General features: G+C 32.3%; 2 protein-coding genes across 3 annotated transcripts in view; one reads left to right on the forward strand and one right to left on the reverse strand.

The window, feature by feature from the left end:
• Window positions 1-11,939, reverse strand: part of LOC106682851 (ran-binding protein 9) — a 63,362-nt gene extending 51,423 nt beyond the window's left edge. The window contains exons 1-3 of the mRNA XM_067045917.1: window positions 11,881-11,939; window positions 11,594-11,802; window positions 5,044-5,208 (exon numbers count right to left, since the gene is read on the reverse strand). Coding sequence (XP_066902018.1) covers window positions 5,044-5,208; window positions 11,594-11,802; window positions 11,881-11,924 — 418 coding nt within the window. The 5' untranslated portion in view covers window positions 11,925-11,939. The remainder of the gene's footprint in view (window positions 1-5,043; window positions 5,209-11,593; window positions 11,803-11,880) is intronic.
• A 2,777-nt stretch (window positions 11,940-14,716) lies between these two features.
• The window catches only part of LOC106682859 (ankyrin repeat and LEM domain-containing protein 2 homolog), a gene marked incomplete at its 3' end in the record, with an annotated part of 31,537 nt that continues 24,011 nt past the window's right edge, over window positions 14,717-22,242 (forward strand). Inside the window, 5 exon segments of one of the 2 annotated variants that reach the window (XM_067045919.1) lie at window positions 14,717-14,910; window positions 17,148-17,189; window positions 17,840-17,914; window positions 18,640-18,780; window positions 21,836-22,137. In XM_067045919.1, coding sequence (XP_066902020.1) covers window positions 17,150-17,189; window positions 17,840-17,914; window positions 18,640-18,780; window positions 21,836-22,137 — 558 coding nt within the window. 2 annotated transcript variants of the gene reach the window in all.

The raw sequence follows: 22,242 nt of genomic DNA on the forward strand, positions 1-22,242 counted from the left end.
GCTCAACATGGCCTTGATTCAATGGACTTGTCTACTGAAGAATACGTACCGCCATCTTGGTTTTGTTTGGAATCACGAAGTTAATATAGACAATGAAAATTGGTTAGCTTGCTTTTTGGATAAACAAAACAAATTAACAATCTTAAAATGATATATAAAATAAACATATTAAAAACCCTTTATACATCAAAATATACTATTTACTCAAAAAGAGCATATTACAATATATATGCTAAGCATTTGTGTGAGCACAAAAACTAGAAAAAAAAAAAAAAAAGGGGAGAGAAATGACCAACTCGGTTGTTACTCAAAGACAAACTTTTAAAGTCCAGTTTGTCTATATATCCACTTCAATCAGCTGATATTAGAGTTTCAGCTGAAACACTTCTTCCCTTCTCCTCCCTCACCAGTTAACAAACATTCCTCATAAACTCAAAATATTACATAAATATATACAAATAATTGACAAAGAAAAAGGTACACATGTAATACAACAAAAGAAAGTAAGAATATATATACATTTAATCCTAAGAAAAGAAAAATAAATAACACTCTCCGTATAACAATCAAACAAACAAACAAACAATTTTCTTTAACAAAATTCTTTATAGACACAAATTTCTTCTTTTAGGAGGGAGTTGAGGGCACTCCTAGCCATCAAGGTTTCGCCACTGAAGGTATTTACCGCAGTAGGTAGGAGAGAGAGAGATTTTATTGTTCTTGAATTATTTACAATTTTACAATAAGCCATGATGCTCTGAGACTATAGTGTCTCATTGAGCAATTCGAATTATTCAGGCTTCTGGGTAGAATATAAGTTTTGTCAAAAACAAATACAAGAGATAACAAAAAAAAAAAAAAAAGAATATTTTTAAACATGTCATCTTCTTAAAAAAAAAAAGAAAAAAAAAAAAAGAAAAGGCTTATGAAATAATAAGAATGAAATTATGCCCTCTGGAAATATTAGGTACATCAAATGATATTATAAATACAAGTAAATTACAAAATGATATCTTTCATAAACAAAAGAACAAAATTAAAATAAAATAAGAAAGAGATTTAAAATAAGGTATTCTCTGATAACATTTATATACACAAAATAACATTCTTTTAAGTTCAGATTAATTAAGAGAAAAAATAAATAAATACACTATAAAATAAATAAATGAATAATAATAAAAAAATTAAGAAAAAAAATAACATTCTTCTTGTTATAAAGAAAATAAGATTTAAAATATACTACCTACCCAATGGGACTGTTGAATAAACAAAATAATATTCTTATAAATTCGAAACTATTAAAAAAAAAATATTTTTGATTATTATTATTTTAGTGACAAAACAAAATAAGTAAATATATATATACATATACAAATACATATATATACACACATACACACATACATACATACATATACATACATATGCATATACAAATATACTTTTATTCCTATATATACAAATTAATCACCGAACAACATTTGGTAAAAATAACAATCCAACAAAATAAAGCAGAGGAAAACTATATAATTTAAAATATTTATAAGATAATAGATAACACAAAGCAAAATCACATTCATATCTTAAAGTAAATTCACATCAGCAAGATCATCGCTAAATAAGATCAGTTTTTATCTGACCATTAATTGTTTATAATACATGTTTCTAAAACCTGTTTGAGATTCTATATTTTTAATATTTTCTGGGATTTCCTGCCACAAACGAATTCCGCTAATTAAAAATGATTTACTATATCGAAATGTTCGATGGACTGGAATGGGAAACTGACTGTTATGTTTTTTAACAATGCGATTTGGAGGAGGAATTTGTTTTTCAAAGAGATCCTAAAGGTAATTGGGAGTTTTATCATTAAAAAGTTGGTACAGGAAACTACCCAGCATGTATTTTCTTTTTTCAGGGAGTTTGAGCCAACAGAGTTCTTCAAAAAACGGCGTTACATGCTCATGAACCTAACGCATGCATTAAATGCCTTCTGAAGAATTGATAAGTCTTTGCCCTGCATATCTGCAAATAATATACTACAATAATCAATGTGTGGTATTATTAGTGCCTGAACAAGAAGTTTCCGTATAAATAGGCAAGCATTCTCTATTCCTACGTAACTGGCCCAAATTTCTAAAACATTTCCCAGAGGTACTAACTGCATGGTCTTGCCAATCAATTGATGAAGTGAATGTTACACCCAAGAGCAGTAAGGTTTGAGAGTATTCAATGGGTATATCATTTAAACGAATTTTTGAACAATTTCCAACGACTAATGGTTTTACATAAAATTTGCTACTGAAAATTATGGCTTTTGTCTTTGATGGGTTCAAGGTGAGTTTACTGACCAGGCAAATATTTCTCTTACATCTTGAATAAATTTTTCTATGGATTCATTAAAATTATCAGGACTCGAAGACATATAAATGATAATATCATCGGCGTAAATGTGATATTTACATGATTTAAGAATCAATGAGATATCTGATACATATAAAAGAAAGATTAACGGTCCCAGGACTGAGCCTTGAGGGACTCCCAAAACGATTGGTAGAAATTCAGAGACGGATCCCATCACTATCTATCATGCCTCGAGTTCTATTTTTCAAATAAGATTCAAACCAGAGTACTGCACTATTAGAAAATTTGAACTTGTTTCTTAGAATTTGCAATAAAATGGTATAGTCTATTAGGTCAAACGCCTTTTTAAAATCAAAAGATACCAAAATTGTTACTTGTTGTCTATCCATCGCGAGCCTAATGTCCTCAGTCAACCTTAATAATGCAGTTTAAGTAATATGCCCAGATCGGAAGCCAGATTGGTATTTATCAAAGAGATCATTAGAATTTAAGAACTGTACCATTTGGTCATATACAATTCGTTCGAGAACCTTGGACAAAGAACATAATTTTGCAATGGGTCTATAGTGTTCAACATTACTGGGATTTGAATTTTTAGGAAGTGGAGTAATCAAAACCGTTTTCCAAAGTGATGGAAAATATGAAGTTTGTAAGGAAAAATCGAAAATGTTTAAGAGAGTAGGAATTAAATATGGAAGGAATAATTTGACATATTTTAATGGTAGCTTATCAATCCCAGAAGAGTGCATATTCGATTTATGAAAGTTTTTAAGAAATATATCCAAGCCGACATGGGAGAAGAAAAAATCATCAGGACTGAACTCATTTCTAATATGAAGCGAATCTGAAGATGAAGAGAGAAGTTTCGACAAAGGGTTTACGAAAAATTGATTTAGTTCGGATTTCGAGACAGCTAATGGTAAAACTTCCCAATTTTTAATTAGACCAAGAGTACAAATATTTTTCCAAAGTTCTTATGGTTCTGTACACGAAGTCAAGTTATTGAAAAAATATTTTTGTTTATTTTTTCGGATGAGTGAAGTCACTTTATTTCGATATAGTTTAAACTGTAACAGTGTTTGAGAATTATTCGAGATTTGATAACTTCTTCTAAGGCGATTTCTAATCTTAATGAGATTTTTTATTTCTGGTGTAAGCCATGGTGAGGGTTTTTGTTTACAAATGATAGTTTTATAAGGGACATGTTTATCTACCAATGAGAAAAGTTTTATTAAATTAACCATTTCAACTCGATTATCAATATTATCCTATTCATTAATTTCATCCCAACTAACAACATTAAGTTCATCATTAAATTTATCTCGATTAAAATTATTAAAATCATGGAAAGTTAATGTCCTAGATTTTTTAGCTTCCGCGACTCGATAAGAAAGAAAAATAATATTGTGTTGACGACAAAAAGAAACCGATAATTGTCCCGATGAGACGACTTTATTCAAATTTTTATTATCAACTAACTAAAAAATGTTAATCCCTGGAGGGGCAATTACGGTTAGTGTGTTAGTCTAAATTATTTATCTATAATAATATAAAACAGAGCATTGGGGTCTCATAGATTCTATTGGCTTATCTGACTGACTGTTGGAAGTTTCGCTGTCGCTGTCACTTCCGCGTCCTATGGCCGCTTCCCTCGTCCAGGTGTGTGGTGGGCGAAACGGTGAAGACCATGAATATTCACCTGGTGTCTGAAAAGACGTCTTTTTCTCTCGGTGGCTGGCCAGCGTGTCCTGGACTCTGGCGCGATGGTAGGGGCAGGCCAGGTGAGAAGTAGAAAGTGGCCGTTTTCAGATCGACATTTCTTCCTCCTTTGACATATTCTTCAGAATCATGAACGCTGACGAAGAAGCACAATCAAGGATAGAAGCATCAGAAATGAGACTCCTCCGAAAGATTGAGGGAATACAAGAAGAGATAGAGTACGCAACATCAGGTCAATACTAAGCCGGCCAACGATGTGATAGAAGAGAATCGACTGAGAAGGCTGGGATATCTTCTACAAATAGAACCAGAGAGGATAGCTAGCGAGGCTACTGAGCCAAAGTAGAGGGCAAGCGAGGAAGAGGATGGCCTAGATGGAAATGGGAAGATGAGGTAAAAAGCGAATTCCAGAGAAGAGGACTTCAATGGAATGAGAGAAGGTGCAAAGTCTACGCATGTATACAGACAATCAAGAAACGTATTCATTCTTTTGGATCAAAATAACTGTTTATTATTATTTTTTTTCTGTAATGACCTCCTTCTTGGTCATTTCTGGCATCAAAGTCGACTTCCTCGGTTAAGGAATCCACCTTGACTGCCTCAGCCACAAACAGCCTGGATCAAAACCACTTGTTTCCTGTCTAACATAGAGGTAGGAGACAATTACCTAGATATAGAAATTGCTCAACTTTGTGTACTAGTGTCCCTTTACCACCAACTTTCTGCAGGAAATTGCCATGTTAACAGAGAGGGATGGATAACAGTTCAAAGTCAATTATTTTTAAATGTTTTTTCAGACTGTTACCTCGTTCTTCAGAGAATGATAAGTTCAACCAAATCTCAATAGGTCACAATCTCAAACTTGATTCCGATTTTTACCAATACTATTTAATGGTAAATCTTAAAATTTACCACTCCTGTAAATAGAAAATACTATCTAAGAATATCAAAACCAACCACCTGGAAGCCGATTCATGTTTACACCCTGAGCTGATAATCCTATTCCCATGTAGCCATCACGTCCTTTACTAACAATTTTTACTTCAAAGTAATATAAACCACAGGCAGCAGGGATTGGATGGGTAGCTCTAACACTAGCAGCATCTTTATGAGTTTTACCATGGCCTAAAAAATTTAAACATAAAGCAATTAGTTACAAAGAAGTTATAATTCAAAAACGTTTCTAATGTCAAAAAATATCAATTATTTAGATTTTTCATATTTATACAGATCATAAGTATCAGAAATAAATAATAGTATATATAGTTTATAATGTCTTGGAGTTGTAAATTTACTTGAGGACCAACAAACTGTTGTCCTAACCAGTGACATTATTAATGATTTCTAAAAATTATTATTGCTTAAATTTGCAAAATTACTAGGGAGACATATTAACATCAATGGTCTTTGAACTAAGTGATCAATAACTTACCAAGTAAGAAACTTTACCTTAGATAGATAAAAGAAGAAGTGTCACCTCTTGAATCAAGCCTGAGAGAAATAATTATATCTTATAACCTTTTCCGCTTAAATCCTTTATTTCAGAAACTCATCAAAAACTTTTTATGGAATTTTTGTTTATTGCGGAATCAGTATCTCTTATTGTAAAGTCACATTCATATACAGATACCCGTCATCTACCAATCCATTTTAAATGTAATGATTTTCGGCGAATATTTATGTAGATTTATTGCAGAGTTAACTTTCGACCCTTTGGTTACATTACACTATTAACAGTAATATTGTTCTTATCTATCCTTAGCTCTTTACCTGTTTTTATAAATACACAAAATTTGGGAACTTCCTTAGTTCAACACAATATCTGATTTTATTGTTTCAATGTAAGCATTAAAATAAAGTAAAAACACTAAATTGTTGTTTAGACATATCACGTTCTAGCAGGCACCGCTTATTAAGGGGCACCATGGGAGTGACCTTTTTAATTTATTTTAATAATAACTTTATTGAAAAAAAAAATAAATATTTACACTTATTTTGTTAAATCGGACAAAATGATATTGTTTTTAAGTTAAAACTTTTGAAGTTGGGATTTTTCATTTTGGGATTGGAGAGACCTCAAATTAATTCTACTCCAGACCACAAAAATAAACACATTCTGTTACAAAAATTGTCTGATTATGTAAACAGAGCTAGATGTTGACAGATAATACAATGATAAAAAGACACATAGAAGAAAACAGTAAGTACAGTAATTAATATATAATTTTCATACTTGAGTGAATTATTTCATAATTTCCTTGGCACAACGTAAGGATGTTTGGGTAAGGTTTCGGAGGGACTTAAAGGTGGAATACTGTTCTGAAATTCTGGTGCGCCTGAAGCTTCTTTAGGCAGCATCTCGTCTTCTCATTAAATCTCTTATTTCTGAGTTGATCTAGGGAGCCGGAGAGCGTTTGAAGGTACAGATTTTAAGAGGAGTGGGTTGGCTTAGGAATTTAAGGAGATTCGAGAATAGGCATTCAACCATATCGTTAATGGATAAAAGTGAATATATAGGTTCTAAGGAGAGGGAAAGTTCATCAAGGTAGGGACCAATATTTTCTATGGTTAAAGAATCAAGGTTTTGCTAACTAATTTTCTTTGATATAAGCAAGGGAGTGAGAACATTGTAGGAAATTTTGATGAGGTCATGGGAGGAAAGAAATTATATTAATATACGATTGTATCATAGGCAGCCCGAAAATCAATGAATAGCATCCGAGCTGTTTGCTGATGTTCCTTCATCTTCTCAGAGATTTGCCTCAGGGCGAAGATTTGATCAATAGTAGACCTATTGGGCCGGAACCCTCCTTGATAATTACCCAGTTTCCGTTCAACATACGGAAGGAGCCTACTATACAGGGATATGGAAAAAATTTTATAGGCAGTGTTAAGCAAACTAATCCCTCGATAGTTGCTGCAAATCGCTGAATCTCCCTTTTTCTTGTATACAGGCACTACTACCGCCTCATTCCACTCCTTGGGTATGATTTCCTCTTTATAGACTTCCTCCTGGATATTAGATTCTGTAGTTCCATGGCGACTTTGTGATGCCCTAATTGAAACAATTCTGCTGGGAATCCATCATTAGTACCCACTGGTGATCGTACACGGCCTTCCAGACAATTCTCTGCTTCTCTCGGGTTTAATAAGCACCTGAAATATTGCTGCCACCTTTCTTGCACTTCTTCTAGCATTAGTATGTTGCCATGGTCATCTTTGTTTAGATTGGCTCTCCTGATCGGTCTTCACTTGATGTTATTCACCATTTTGTAGAACTAGAGCAATACTTTCACAACATCCTATCCCAAGCACCTGATCCTAAATCCAAATGGAAAATCCTTAAAAACCTCTCCGTTATAAGTTCTAAATCTTGTCAATATTACCCAGTTGATCCAAATGAGCTTAATGCTGCTCCTCCTCATGCGAATTTTCATCTCTTTACATCCCCGAAATCCTATTTTATCCCAATAACTTTTATTTCTTAAATGTTTCCCCAGATGACTTAATCTCAGCAGTCCTCAAGTCCAGAACTAACCATTACAGCCCAGACAATGTTCCTGTAAGGATCAACAAACTTTGTCTCCCCACAATTCTTCCTACCTTTCTGTATGTTTATAACTTCTCCCTACAAAATTCCGTTTTTCCTAAAGCCAGGAAGAAAGTCCTTGTCCGACCATTGAATAAAGTACCTTCTCCTTCTTCAGTTTCCGACTTTCAGCCAATATCCAATTTGGCCAAGACACTAGAAAGATTAGTCCACTCCCAACTTAATAATTTTCTCGAGCAAAAAGCTCTCCTTAATCCTTTCCAATCCGGTTTTCGCTCTCAACATTCCACACAATCCACTTTATTGAAAATTACCCAAGACCTCCAATCCACTATAGACAATCATCATATATCAATTTTAGTTCTTTTTGATTTTTTGAAGGCATTTGACACAGTTAACCATAAGATCCTCCTCAATAAACTTCAAAACCTTTCCATGTCAAATAGTGTCCTAAAGTGGTTCCTCTCCTTCCTGTCCCATTGTTCCCAAACAAACGTCATTCCGAATAAACCTCTTTCCTCTCCCCTTCTTCTGACACGAGGTGTTCCTCAAGGGGTCATCACTTTCACCAATCCTTTTCACCATTTATATCAACGATCTTCCTGATTCCATTCACCACGCACAATACCAACTTATATGCAGACGATCTCCAAATCTATCTATCCTTCCATCCATATCAGATGCTTAAGGCCAACCAAAAGATACAAGAAGATATTGATAGCATTAATGTATGGGCGTTTAACAATGATCTGGATCTGAATAATAAAAAAACCAAAGGCCATTCCTAATGGTTCCAAGCGCCTCCTTCATATCCTCCCTTACTATCCTCTACTCTTCCTTAACAACCAACCGATTCACTTCTATCCTAAAATAAAAAACCTTGAAGTCACCTTCAACCAACACCTATCCTGGAATAATAACATTTCCCAAATCACACGAAAATCCATAACTATACTCAAACAATTCCTAAGATTCCGTAATTTCATTTCTCAGAACATCCGCCAGCTCCTAGTATCCTCTCTCATCTTCTCCCCACTTCGACTATTGTTCCTTGGTCTATGGAGGGCTATCTGCAGGACTAGAGTTGAGACTGAAGAGACTCATGAACTACTTTGTAAGATTTATCTTTGGGTTTCCAAGGCACTCTCAAGTCTCCCACTGGAATAACGAGTTGAAGTGGCTCTATCCAACATACCGAAGGCAATACCTCCTTGGTTTTTTCCTATTCCAAGTTCTTAAAATCAAAAAATCTACCTATATTCTTGATCTCCTCACATTTCGTTCATCCATCTACTCATTACTCATTAAACACTATATGCCAACCGATTGATTTATATATGCCCTCCTATAGAACCACCTTCTTTGGCAAATTCTTCATCATATGTGCAACCTCCTTCTGGAATTCTCTTCCCATCTCCATTCACCAGTCCTCATCCTTCCTTTCCTTTAAGCAACACCTATTCCTCCACTTATTGTAAAACCAAACCTCCGCATCATTGTAATCAAATAAATAGGCATACATTGATTAACATTATAAACAGCAGTTAAGCGAATATCCCAATGTAATTTCATTTTACTATCTGAAAACTTGTAAATGCTTGCCAGACAAAATTCTTAATGAATGAACCATGAATTTATTCTTAGAGGACATATGTCCCAGAATAAAATTATTTTTTCATTTCATTAATAGTTGCAATAGATCTAAATATTAAAAATTACAATACCAATATATATCTGTAAAATGGGGTTTACTAATTTTGGTATTGAAGTTCTCAATGTTTTCAAGAATTTTCCTGAAAATTCTTGACTTTTTCGGAATATTCCTGACATCTGATGCTTTTTTTACTTTACATATACAGGGTGTTGACAAGAGTCTGTCGGTCAGATTCCCTGACTTTTTCCACCTTAAATAAAATTCCCTAAACTCTCCTAGATACGAAAGTGGAAAAAAAAAGTGAAATTAAAAAATATAATCAAAGTAATTATAGATTGGAGAAGATGTTCAGGGGGTGCGGTCAGCAAAAAACAATATAAATAAACACAAGTCCGGCAAGTGGGCCTAGTGCTCCTTTTTGCCAACTCCTGGCTAAGTTGCCGCCGTGTACTAACCAACGTGGGAATGTCGAGATTCACTTTTTGGGACTGCCGAAAAATAAATATTAACTGTACCAGGTGTAAATCGAACCCACAATGTTATGAACCGTGCACTCTGGGACCTACGCACCAACCTGCACAGCCGTCACATCCCTATTATTAATATGAAAATAATCATTGATACAGCATATTATTCTACTAAATACAAATCATTTACATCTAGTTTAATGAAATGAGCATCCCTACTCTACCTAATATAAACAAAGGAGTATGATATTATAATTTAAGCATCTATACTACATCAAAATGTGCATCAATGTACTTGTCGGCCAGAGTATTAGTAAAAGCTGCAGAATTTTCTTCAAATTTTCATTACCGTACTTATCAATAAGATGTAGAATCAATTGCCAGTTATCTCATTTTAAAGAATTGTAAATGAGATAACTGGCAATGGATTCCAAAATTCATGAAAATTGAAAAAATTTATAATTTTCCTAACCATTACAGTGAATTCCCAACTTTCTCCGGACCATACAAAATTCACAACCCTCAGTAGACACCCTGTGTGAGTAAAGTAGAGAAAAAATGTTGATTTCATGTACTCAACAATCCCCTTACAAAGATTATGAACAGACTACGACTGCCCATTTAGATTTTCTGTAGTTAAGTTTATGGCAATAAACCAGACACTACTAGTAAATAAGAGGCAGCTTAGGCTAAGCTGTTTTTATAAGACCTCTTTAAGGAGCAAGAAAGCTAGATAAGGGACTCTAATAGATCAGACAGATACATATATAAACCACTTCAAAAATTTCTTCAATTTGAAGTAAAAGAATCTCTGATCTGAAAATTTTCTGAATAAACCAAAAAAAATTGTATAAAATATAATTCTTAACATGATATGCTGATGTGATAATTTAGCACCTGTATGGTTTAAGCACTTTGACAATGACTGTGAACTGTGAGTATTTGGCGGTTTCACACAGACTACCAGTCTGTCATGACAGTATACTGAATAGTGCATAAAAAGCCTCTCCATTCCTCAGCACACATAAGTCAGAAAAAGGAATCTACCACTACCAGGGTGGGTCCTTCAAACTCCAACAGAGAACAGGTCAATACATCGATTAAGAAATAGATTCTCCAATATCAACAAAGTTGCCAATTAAACCCTATTAATGATTTAAAATATAATAATAAAAAATTACTTTACTTACAGTAATATAATAACAGTAAAGCTCATCTTATTTATGGTAATATGAATTAATATATAATTTAATGCAAATTAAATATATGGCTTTGCATATTCACAATTTAGAAATAGTGTAAAAAACAGGAACAAAATTGAATAAACCAATGATAAAATCATACTTTTGCTGGATAATTTTTACGTTATAATTTCTTCCGGTAAAATATATACAGGAATTACATAAACAAATAAAAATATATTATCAGCACTCTGATAATACACACAGGATTAATTAATATTAATAGAGTGTAAGTAAAAGCAAAACATGTCAAAGTTTTTAATGTCAAATTTCCAAAGATGACAACAGTATATATAAGCCTCAAAATAAAAATTAAGTCTTAGAAATGTTGTTCACACCATTGGAAACTTTTAAACCCAATAGCCAACAGAAAAGATAGTATAACTGTCAAATAACAGAGCACATAGCTCATCACAATAGCTGCCATAAGTGAATGCTACACAACTTTCAGAAAGTTCATCCAACATATCTCTAATATAATTGATAACAACAATAAAACTAAATATTGCTGACAATTGATCAGCATTAAATTAATATCCCTTAAATGTTTTTCTTCCTAAATAGTAGTATAAGATAAAAAAAATATATGTGTTCTAACCTTTGTAATGAACCCTCAAATTCCCATTGGAAAGACCAATGTAATTAAATTTATCTTTAGGACTCCAAGACTTTGGTAAAGGAGTTTCCTCTTCATTCACCATAGGATAAAGGGTCTTTAGACGCTCTTTGAAATCACTTTTGACTTCACATAGATTTTCACTCATCTCTTGAGAAGATGAAGCCATTTGAACATAAGTGTATTCACAGCTTCAAAAGATAAACTAAAAAGGTTATCATTTACAATCGATATAAATACCTCGATTAATCGTACTTTATCTTCATTACATGCCGATTTCCATCAAGGAAGACAATTCCTTTACATAAATCATTGTTAAGAACTACAAAATATTATAAGTTAGAAATGAACCAGAGGCATAAAGGTAATGTCACATATAAATCATATACTTATTTAGAACCATATGAGATACATATTTGTGGTCTCTGTATTTTAATTCATTGAAAAATTTCCCCAACCTTTAAATTTAATAATTAACTCCATTTAAAGATTTTATGTTTTAAAATTCTATCGATTAGGTGTAAATACTTTGTTTTAAATCTTGTCAATTAATTTTAGCTGTTTATTTTTTAGTTAACATAGCACCAATATATATATTTATAAAGCCATTGTATGTATAGGTAATTACATTAACATCTCTCTGATAAAAATTCTAGAACGAAGGTTGAATTTCTAGATCATGAAGTACTATTTGTATGAATTTTTATCATGTACAACCAAAAATGCTGATATTTACGCTTCTTTTCATTTTTCCTACCTTTATTTTGTTCCGTTTTAGAATGAAAAAAGAGTAAATCGAGTGTAATACCCAACAAAATTCAAAAGAACAAAACAAACTCGTGGATACTTATGTTGATAATAATGTTGATATAACGTATGTTGATTCCTCTATTTACCAAGCATTTGTACTGGTCTTGGATTTGTGGCAAATGGCAAACGTGTAGATCCAACATAAAATATACAGTGACCGAAGAAAGTATTTGCCCACCTTGTCTTTTCTTTATATAATGAATTTAAATAATAATAAAATAGTTCCTTACAAAAAATTACAATTAAAACTTGTTAAACAATAGTCAAAATTCAATTAAAAATATTGATCATAATAAAAATTTATTTAAACATTATACAAACACAAGGAAAAAAGTATTTGCACACTATGTTTGTTTACTTGCTCTTGTTTGTATGCTTGAGTATAATCCTGTTCTTTTCTATCAGTATTATAAAATATTTCGATCTATTAAGTTCATTTTAATTTAACTGATCCTAATGCCAAAAACAAGTGAACTGAGTGCCGCTACTTGCGAAAAAGTTATATTATTTCGAAATCAAAGAAAATCGTATCGCGATTTGTTAGGTATTAATTTTTATACGTTCAAATACGTAATTGAGGGATTTGAAGAAAGAGGCACAACTGCAATTAACTGGCGCAAAGGACGTCCAAAGAAAGTAAATTAGGGGATGAAAAGAAAAATCAAAATTGAGGCGATAAAAAATCCAGGAGTCCTAGCTAATATGGTCGAATCGACTTCTGGGGTCTGTGTGAGCACTACAACAATTAGAAATGTTTTAAATTCTGAAGAAATTTACATCAGGGTCCCGAGAAAGAAACCTTATATCAGCGAAACTAATCGCAAAAAAAGGATCTTATTTGTTAGGGATTACATCAACAAGCCCTTCGGTTTTGGGAAAAATTTATTACTCTCTGATGAGAGTAAATTTAATTTGTTTGGATCTAACGGCAGAAAGACGATATGGCCAAAGAAAAGTGAAGAATTCAGGAAGCAAAACGTCACAGTTACTGTAAAACTTGGAGGTAGGAATGTAATGGTTTGGGGATGCGTGACTTATAATGGTGTTGGAAATCTCGAGCCTGTTGAAGGGATTTTAAATCCAGAAGATTATGTCAAGATTTTGCGCCATAACCTTCTAACCAGTGCAGCCAAATTAGGAATTCAGGATCGATACATTGTTATGCAAGATAATGATCCGAAACATAAAGCAAACAAAACTAAAGAGTGGTTAATATTTAACATTCACCAACAACTTCATATCCTTCCAGAGTCTCCTGACTTAAACATAATTGAAAATTTGAGGCATATTCTAGATAAAAATGTTCAAATAACCGGAAGACACTACCTAGAGGATCTTTTATAGCAAGAATGGGAAAAAATTAACATGGATTTAATTAAAAACCTCACCCACTCAATGCCGAGACGTATACAAGCGGTAATAGATGCCAACAGACATCATGCAAAATATTAAATTTAAAAAAATAAATAAAACGCAAGGTTTGTAAATACTTTTTTCTGTGTTTTTTAAAAAGTTTTTGATTAGAATTTTATTTGTAGTTATTAAGTTATAAATATACTTTTTATTTTTGAAGTAATAGGGTTTTTTTAATGCATAAATTATTATTAAAAAAAAAAAGTCACTGTATGTTTTTTTTTATATTAAAACTTTTACTTTTATCATCTTACAGGTGCTAACACCGCTTGTATTATGCATATGCAATCGATGGTTGCTTTACTTTGAGCTAATAAACAAGGGTCTGATTTTTTTTTTTAATCACTGAGCATACAATAGCACGATTTTTCGAAGGCGTGGATACGAGGGTGTATGAGAATTTTCACCCCAAAATACGAAGATTTACTTTTGGAAAGCGGTATCACTACTCAGAAGTATTACCTGAAATTTAACATTCTCCTAAACGTTTTTAGAAAACAAAGTTCTGTTCCAACAATCACTTCTGACTGTTCGCAACTGTACGGAGCATGCGTGGTATGAATTTTTCCCCTCTCAAGACCTTTACTGAACAAGCTCTGTACAGTTCTGGGCAGTTAAAAATAGTTCTTGGAACAAACCTCTAACCTCTCTAAATAACGTATAAGTAATTTTGAGTATAATAACGCCATTGAATAAATTTTTACTACTTTTTTCGAAGTTAAAAGTAGATTCTAAAATCTGAAATGTCTCTTTTTTGGTTTTAAAATTATTGATGGTATTACAAAAGGTAAGTTCCGTTATTTTTTTTCGGGAAAGCTGGTATCACTGTATCCTGTCGTGACTTGCTGATTTTAGCGTCGGTTATTGGTTTGTTCAGCACAAGATCTGTTTCTTTTGGAAGCCATTAATACGAAGCAAATAGATTTTCTCTATGAAGCTTTTGTTTAACATGATGTATTTGTAGACTATTTTAACTTAAAAAGTTTACATTCCGTTTTACAATTGAACCGGTTTGACGATAACCTCAAAGTTTTCAATAAGATATACGTTTGATTGATATTGGAACGATATTGAAAGTGAGTGTATTTCATCTAGTTTTGTTGGTTTAACTAATTTTATTATTTTTATAAGGTTCATAATTCGCTTTTCCTATTCTTTACTATTAATTCATAACACAAACGTCTATTATAGTGAAGATTTTTCTTTCATTGAAATGTACCGTTTTATAAACTTTATAAAAGTATCATTTATATCATAACAATATTTATTTTTAGAAGTAAACATTTTTTAAAACTATTACTACTGCTATAGGCTAGGTTTAAAGTGGAAATCTTGGCTGCGTTGTTTGAATTTTACTATACTGTGCTTAGTAGCGAGTATGCTCAATTTATTTTGAAAGTCTTATTTTCTTATTCATCACGATTTTATTTTTTTAAACATTTTTTGATGGTTTAATGTGCTAGTTAAAGTTCTGGTTTATTTCACTGTTCTTATACATCCCTTTTTACTGTGGAGCTTAGTTTAATTTTATTACAGATACCCACGATTATGAAATATTTAGTTACGTTTTTTATAATTAGTATTTTTTGATTGCAATAAAATATTTTTATACCATTCTAGTACCTTAAGTACATACATGTATATTAATTTTGTTTACTGAATATTACTGTATCACTTCTAACTGACATTTGTGCGGGTTTGAAAACGAAACCTCCTCGCGGTTATTAGATTTTTATTGTACCGTATTTTATGTTCGATTCAGTTTGAAGTTTTTGTTTTGTTTTTTAATTTGTGGAGTGCCTATTTATGTTATAAAAAGTAGATTTACTGGGTAAGCTGACTGCTATTGTGCCATTTGTTTACTGTGTCTTTTAGAAATTACACTGATTCTCTCCCTGTAAATTTTTTATTTAAAAAAATGAATTCCTTGAATGTTTAAAAGTCATAACGTAATAATAGGATATTATAAAATCGTATAAGATGTATAAAAACAGGAGAAATGGTGTAGTAATTAAATAGACTAGCCATTAGCCTTAAGTATCTTAGCATCTTTGATAACAGGTTTTAGAATTACTTCATATTATTTTATTATATAATAATAAAATTAATGCAGTTCACTGGATTATGAAATATTTAGTATTATTAGTTGTTATTACAATATCTTTTTAGTTAAATTGCTGTTTTTGGCTGTTTAGTGATAAAAAAAGATTAGACTATCAATTATTGCTATCAGTTGGAAACAGTCTCTTTGCTTTTTGCCTATTGATTGATAAAACAATGTCTTTTATACTCAATTATTATTTAGGTATTAGTTCACAAGTGTCACTCCAACATTGCAGTTGGACGTGTAGTCACTTATACACAATGTTCTGTCATTGTGATTTACAATCTATTATTATTTATTAATTTTTCTTCAATTATTGAATAAACACAGTTGGGTACTTATACTCGCTTAAGAGATAAACAAATTCTTTTCAGTTGAGTGCTTAACCTTGATTATTAAAATTACATATCAGTTCATAGAGTCAGATTATAACCTTGTGTAGGTATAAGTGCGTGAAGATTTACAGGCCATGTTAGATTGACACTTGTATACTTGTACTATTATTTATTCTATACGATGATGCAGATGGAGTTAACGGTAGATTATATTCATAAATAAGTTGGTTGGGAAAGGGGTGAGGTGTGCGATCAGTGGTGTAGAATTCCTTCATCTGTTGTCCTGATAAAGGTCTACAACTCAGGCCAAGTGTATTTTCTTTACTGATAATAACTTCTTCTAATCTGAACAACTTCTCTTTAAATATACCATGCCATTCTAAAATATTGGTTGAGTGTATAAAATTTAAATTGAACAAAACCATTACTCAAAAAATATTATTCACTTAATAGCTAAAAATTTATCTGTGTTGCCTATTGTTCTTATATGTGGCTGATTGATTCACAACAAAAAACAATAGTATTGTTCAACTCAAAGAAAAAATTATCATAATGAAATCTATTAAAAGAGGGACGTAAATGTTACAGCTTGTCCAATTTATAAAGTTTTTTTTATATAAAATAAAATTAAGATTTGCAATATTAAGTCCTAATTTGTTTGACTTTTCCTTAGAAACAATTAACTTAAGACATTTTTTTAATGTATTTTGTGATTTTTTTAATATTATTAATATGTTGTGACTTATTTTCAATGCATATTTTTCTATACTTTCTGCTCTTATTCATTTTAACTTTACATTCTGAGTATTTGCCTATCTATCAATAACTAAGTTTTTAAAACCATTATGCTGTACATATTTTTCTTCTTTTTCAGGTATGGTCCGCAAAAGACGCACTCTAAAAAATAAGCAGTCAGGTGATTGGTTTAATGTGTTTACTTTATTTTATATTTTTACTTATCATTTTAAACCTATTATTCTTTTGATTGTAGTTTAATTTATGAAAATTAATTTACTAGGCATGAATTTTAAGTTTGTTTGGAAATTAATTCTAAATGTGGTAGGGTACGATTATTAACAAACTGTTGATCCGCTATACATAAAAACCTTCTTGAAAAGTTCCTGGACTGATATTTGATGTGTTTCAATGTGTTGGTATCTTAATGCTCTGTGTTTGAAACCCACATATCTCCACTATTTATTTATCTATCTTTAGAATTCTGTTAGTGTTATTTTTCCTTTAATTTTTCATATTCTCATGTCAAAAAATGGAGGTTGTCGATTGGTCAAAGATAAATTTAATTTTATATTTTCACTGACTACAGTTGGCTAACTGAAGAGAACACATTTGCCAATAAAAAAACGAGATAAGAAATTATGTCACCATGATGGAGTAGAACAGTATATTCATTGTTATATAGCTCTAAGGCAGGTTATTAACATCCATTCATGCTTGTTCAAGAAATTAAGGAAACTTTAAGTGGGTCGTCATCAATAGTTAATTGCATTTTTAATTTGTCTTGCAATGTTATATTATTTTTAAAAAATGTGTTATTTATTGTTATAGGGAGCGGTAAAACTCCAGAAGAACTTACTACAGGCGAGGAAGCGGTTGAAAGCCCAACCCTTACATCCATTACCGGTTAGAAATTAATCTTGTTCTTTATTATTATAGAAAGAAGTATTTATCATTAATTCTGAAATGATAGAAATAAACACTTTATTTTCAATGAGTATCTCTTTATTACTGAATCGAGTCATTGTATAAACAGCATTCTAAATTATTTTTTTTTCACTGAATATGTTTTTCCTCTTCAATCTATTTACTAATTCATAAATCTATGGATGAAAGCAAAATGTTATTAATTTATAAATGTAATCTAAAACCAATCAAAATAAACTCTAGAATAATAAATGTGTGTTACTTTTTTGCTTTCTATTAAGATTCAGAATCATTGAAGCATATTGTATGGATCCATCTTTTTCTATAGAGCGGAATTTGTTGCAGCAGATATAGTCTCTGAAGGAACTTCATCAACTTGTTATTTACTCTTGGTTCAGTTACTATATACATCTGATCTTTGTGTCGGATCCAATAGTTCTGATTTTTTGCTGAGTTGTTTTTGATGTAATAATCCAAATTTTTAACCTATAGTGCGGGACAACAACATTGTCAACAATACTAAAATCCACTGAATGGTCTACCTTTTTTGTGATTTTTCATGTATTTATTTTAAGTCACCATAAAAGTTTAATTTTCATAGTAATTATCTTTCTTTTATTTCAAAATATAGCGGGACAGACATTTTCTAGTAAAATTTTTCATTATTATTTTTGTGTTGTACTTAATGAAATATTTGTTATTAGAAATGGGCCAATCTACAAGTAAACAAAGCTTGTCAGTATCACATAGTGCAACTTCTGCATGCTCAGTGCTCAAGACAGATGATGAAAATTTATACTATGGAATTTATATACCACCAGATGGTGAACTCGTCAAGTCTTCAGGTTAAGTTTCATTTTTCTTTAATTTAAATGTGTGTCAGTGTTTTAATACTTATTCATTAAATATATGTCTGTTTTGGTGTACAAATACTTATCAGTTAATTTTTTTTATATTTGTTTACACTAAATAATAAGATAATGATAAGAGTCTCTGGGTTCATTGAATCAAAATTCAAGAACCCAGGGGACTCTTATCGTATAAAATGTAAAAAATATTGTTTTTATACAAAGTCCCAAATTTATCTGATGAATAGCATTCTATTTTATAAAACTATTACTGGAAGCGTTGGGAATAAAATCATATCGCAATGATTCTAATGTCACTCCAGAATTTTATTATTATGGTTTGTATTTCTCACTACTGCGGGTTGAGTTTCTGAGGTGAGGGACCTAGAAGTCCAACCACCTTCATATTTTTATTTATTTTTCCTTTGATAAAGTTTTTAAAGAACTCAAAATGTAGCTTATTAAATTCATGTAAAACTAGATAATAATTATTTTCTTTGTAAGAATAACTGTTTCTATGGTATTTGCCAAAATAAAGTGAGTAATTGATGATTTACTGTTTTGAAAAAAATTATCTTTTTTTTTTCTTTTGGTAAAATTGTTTCTCAGGTACTATTAAACATGATTTAAATCACTATTAAATAAGTGTGTGTTTTTTTATGAGGGTCGGTGGAAATCTTCAAAAGACATGGATAGGCCCGTACCTATCTGTATTTGGGATTTTTACCCACTAAAACCACCGCCGCTAGGCATTACTTCATGAAGTGAAATGGCTGAGTGCCACCTCGCTTTCTTCATATGGTTTTCACATTTTATGCCTACCCACCGTAACAGTGATGGACTCAGTTTGCTTCCTGCTAGTTACGAGGAGAATCTCGGTCTTGTGATCTGCAAGTTGTTGGCTTACCGAAGACAGCCAACCTCGGACCGTAGCAACAGCCTGGTCAGCAATGAGGGTAACTTCTTCCAAGTAACTTCTTTGCCGCCACTACAATTGCAACTTTATCTGTGAATCCCACAACTGTGGCTCCCTCCAGGATTGTCAATTTGAAGATTGCGTCGTAGATCATGTTCCACAGAAGAGGCCCTAATACCGAGCCCTGTGGGACTCCACCAGTCACCTTGTATCTTCTTTGGCCAACATCTCAAAATTAAAACAGAACTCTATCTTTGAAATAGTCTGTGAAAATTCTAAAAAAGATAGGCTGGCACCGCCATATTCCTTAGGGCATCTATTATACAGGTCCATCTTGCAGTGTTAAAAGCATTCTTAACGTCTAAAGTGATGATTGCTGCATAACCCACACTTAGCACCTCTCCTCCACCTTGCTCCTGCAATTGCTGTGCAGGACATCTCGACTACCAATCCAACAGGATCTTTTGTGGATCGCTCTTTACGATATCCGTATTGAGCCCGCGAAAGGCCATTAACTCCCTCCGTGAACTTTTGTAGCCTGAGGAAAAGGATTTTCTCAAATGCCTTACCCATAGTATCCAATAAAGAAATTGGATGATAGGTTGACAGGTCTTCCTGTCTTCCCTTAATCTTTGGAATAAGTACGAGGTGCTGTCTCTTCCAAGATTTAGGAATTGAGCCTTCATGAATACAAGAATTAAAGAGAGCGATGAAAAGATCCAGCCATTTTCTGAGAGACACCTTCAGAGCTACAATTAGGAATTCCGTCCAATTCTAGTGCCTTGTTATGTTGTAGGTCCGAGGCAATGTCCTCTATCTCTTCCTGGGTGATTAGTGGAAGATCCGTTGTATATGTATTGTCTATACATTCAGTAGGATTTGTCTGTTCAGGGAATAGTGTTCTGACAATACTGTCTAAAACATTGATCTCATGGGGAGCTGCATCATGCCTGTAAAGGTGAGACTATGTAAATAGTCTGCATCCATCTCATCAAGAGTTCTCTCCAGCACCATCGTTTGGTTTCTTTAATGGCTTCTTCTAGTTCTCTTGAACTCTTCTTGCAGCACAGAAAACTCTGGCAGACGTCTCGCTTGCTGGTAATGTCTTGTTGCTTGGTCGCAACACCGGCGAAGATTGTCAATAGTATCTGTCCACCAGTACACTGAGGAATGATGTTTGCCAGGTTTTGAACGGGTCATAGCTGCATCACAAGCCCCAGATATAAAAGAGGTCAGTATACTTTTCCTTGGCTGACCCTTTTAATTCACACTCATCCTCTAGCATTAAAGTGAATAAAGCGTCATCAAAAGTTTTTGTGTTTCTGCCATTAGTCCTCCATCAACAACTCTTCTTTCTTGTAGACATATGCAGTGTGATCAATATAAATAACCTGGTGATCACTGTTTGTATAAAATCTACAAACCTTCCAAGTAGCGATCCGATGCATGGGTCAACTGACAAATGTCAAATCAATGATAGATGATCTTTGTGCTCTTGTGAATTTCGGGTTTGTTCTGTTTCATAAGGAAACAGCCGCCTCTAACTTGAGGAACAGATGCTGACCAGTAGGCCGCCTGGATTTGAATCTAGTTTTGGTCCACTCCAGATATTTTATTTCCCCGATTCTCGCCATATCTGGTGAGAATCCTCGTATCCACCTCCTGGGGAGGCGCCCGATGGGAGACTAGCTACTCCACATGGGTGTGTGTGTAGGTGTATAGTCTGGTAAAAAAATTTAAATATTTTTACTCTAATTATATATGTATATTGTAGTGATATTTTAAGTCTCTTGTCAAATAAATATAAATAACTAATGTTTTCACCTATATTGAAATATATCTGAAATAATTTAATTATTGCAGTTTTTATCATTTTGAAATTTGCAATAAATTTCATCATTTCATTTATTAATATAAAAATTCGTAGTTAGGTACATTTATTAATGTTAATGTTAGTATAATTACCTTTAATTTAACGATAAATAAAAACATGACATAAATTGAGAACATATATCATAATGATGAAAAAGTAACTATAGCAACCCCAATAAACTAACCAAATACAAATAACATTAAAAAGAATTTGTGTGTATATATAATATTTATTTTCTTCTTTTTTTTTTTTTTTTTTTTTAGAAATTCTAGTGTACACTGACAAAGCTGAAGCACTTCGCATTCTTAAACAAAATAAGAAAGCAAGAATGAAGTCTTTTGTATGTAAAGAAGATGCTGTTCAATTTGCCACATTAGGTGGTGCAAAAAGTTTCATCGAACATTCAAATAACGCAGAGAAGGCATTCTACAAGGGACCTAAATCTCAGGATTTGGTAAAGTTCAGAAAGGCGATTGAGATTGGGGATATTGATTTGGTGAAGAAGTTGATTGATGAAAATCCTCGTTATCTGATTGGTAGTGGTGATACTCCTTCCATCCTTCAGGTTATATTTTATGTTATTAATTAATTTTTATGATGTGATAAATTAATTATTAATGACTTAATCTGTTCCCAATGATTATTTATTTCTCTATTTCCATCATTTCTC

This window comes from Halyomorpha halys, unplaced genomic scaffold, assembly GCF_000696795.3.
Source record: "Halyomorpha halys isolate HHAL.00 unplaced genomic scaffold, Hhal_1.1 Scaffold447.1, whole genome shotgun sequence".
In the NCBI taxonomy this organism is placed as follows: domain Eukaryota; kingdom Metazoa; phylum Arthropoda; class Insecta; order Hemiptera; family Pentatomidae; genus Halyomorpha; species Halyomorpha halys.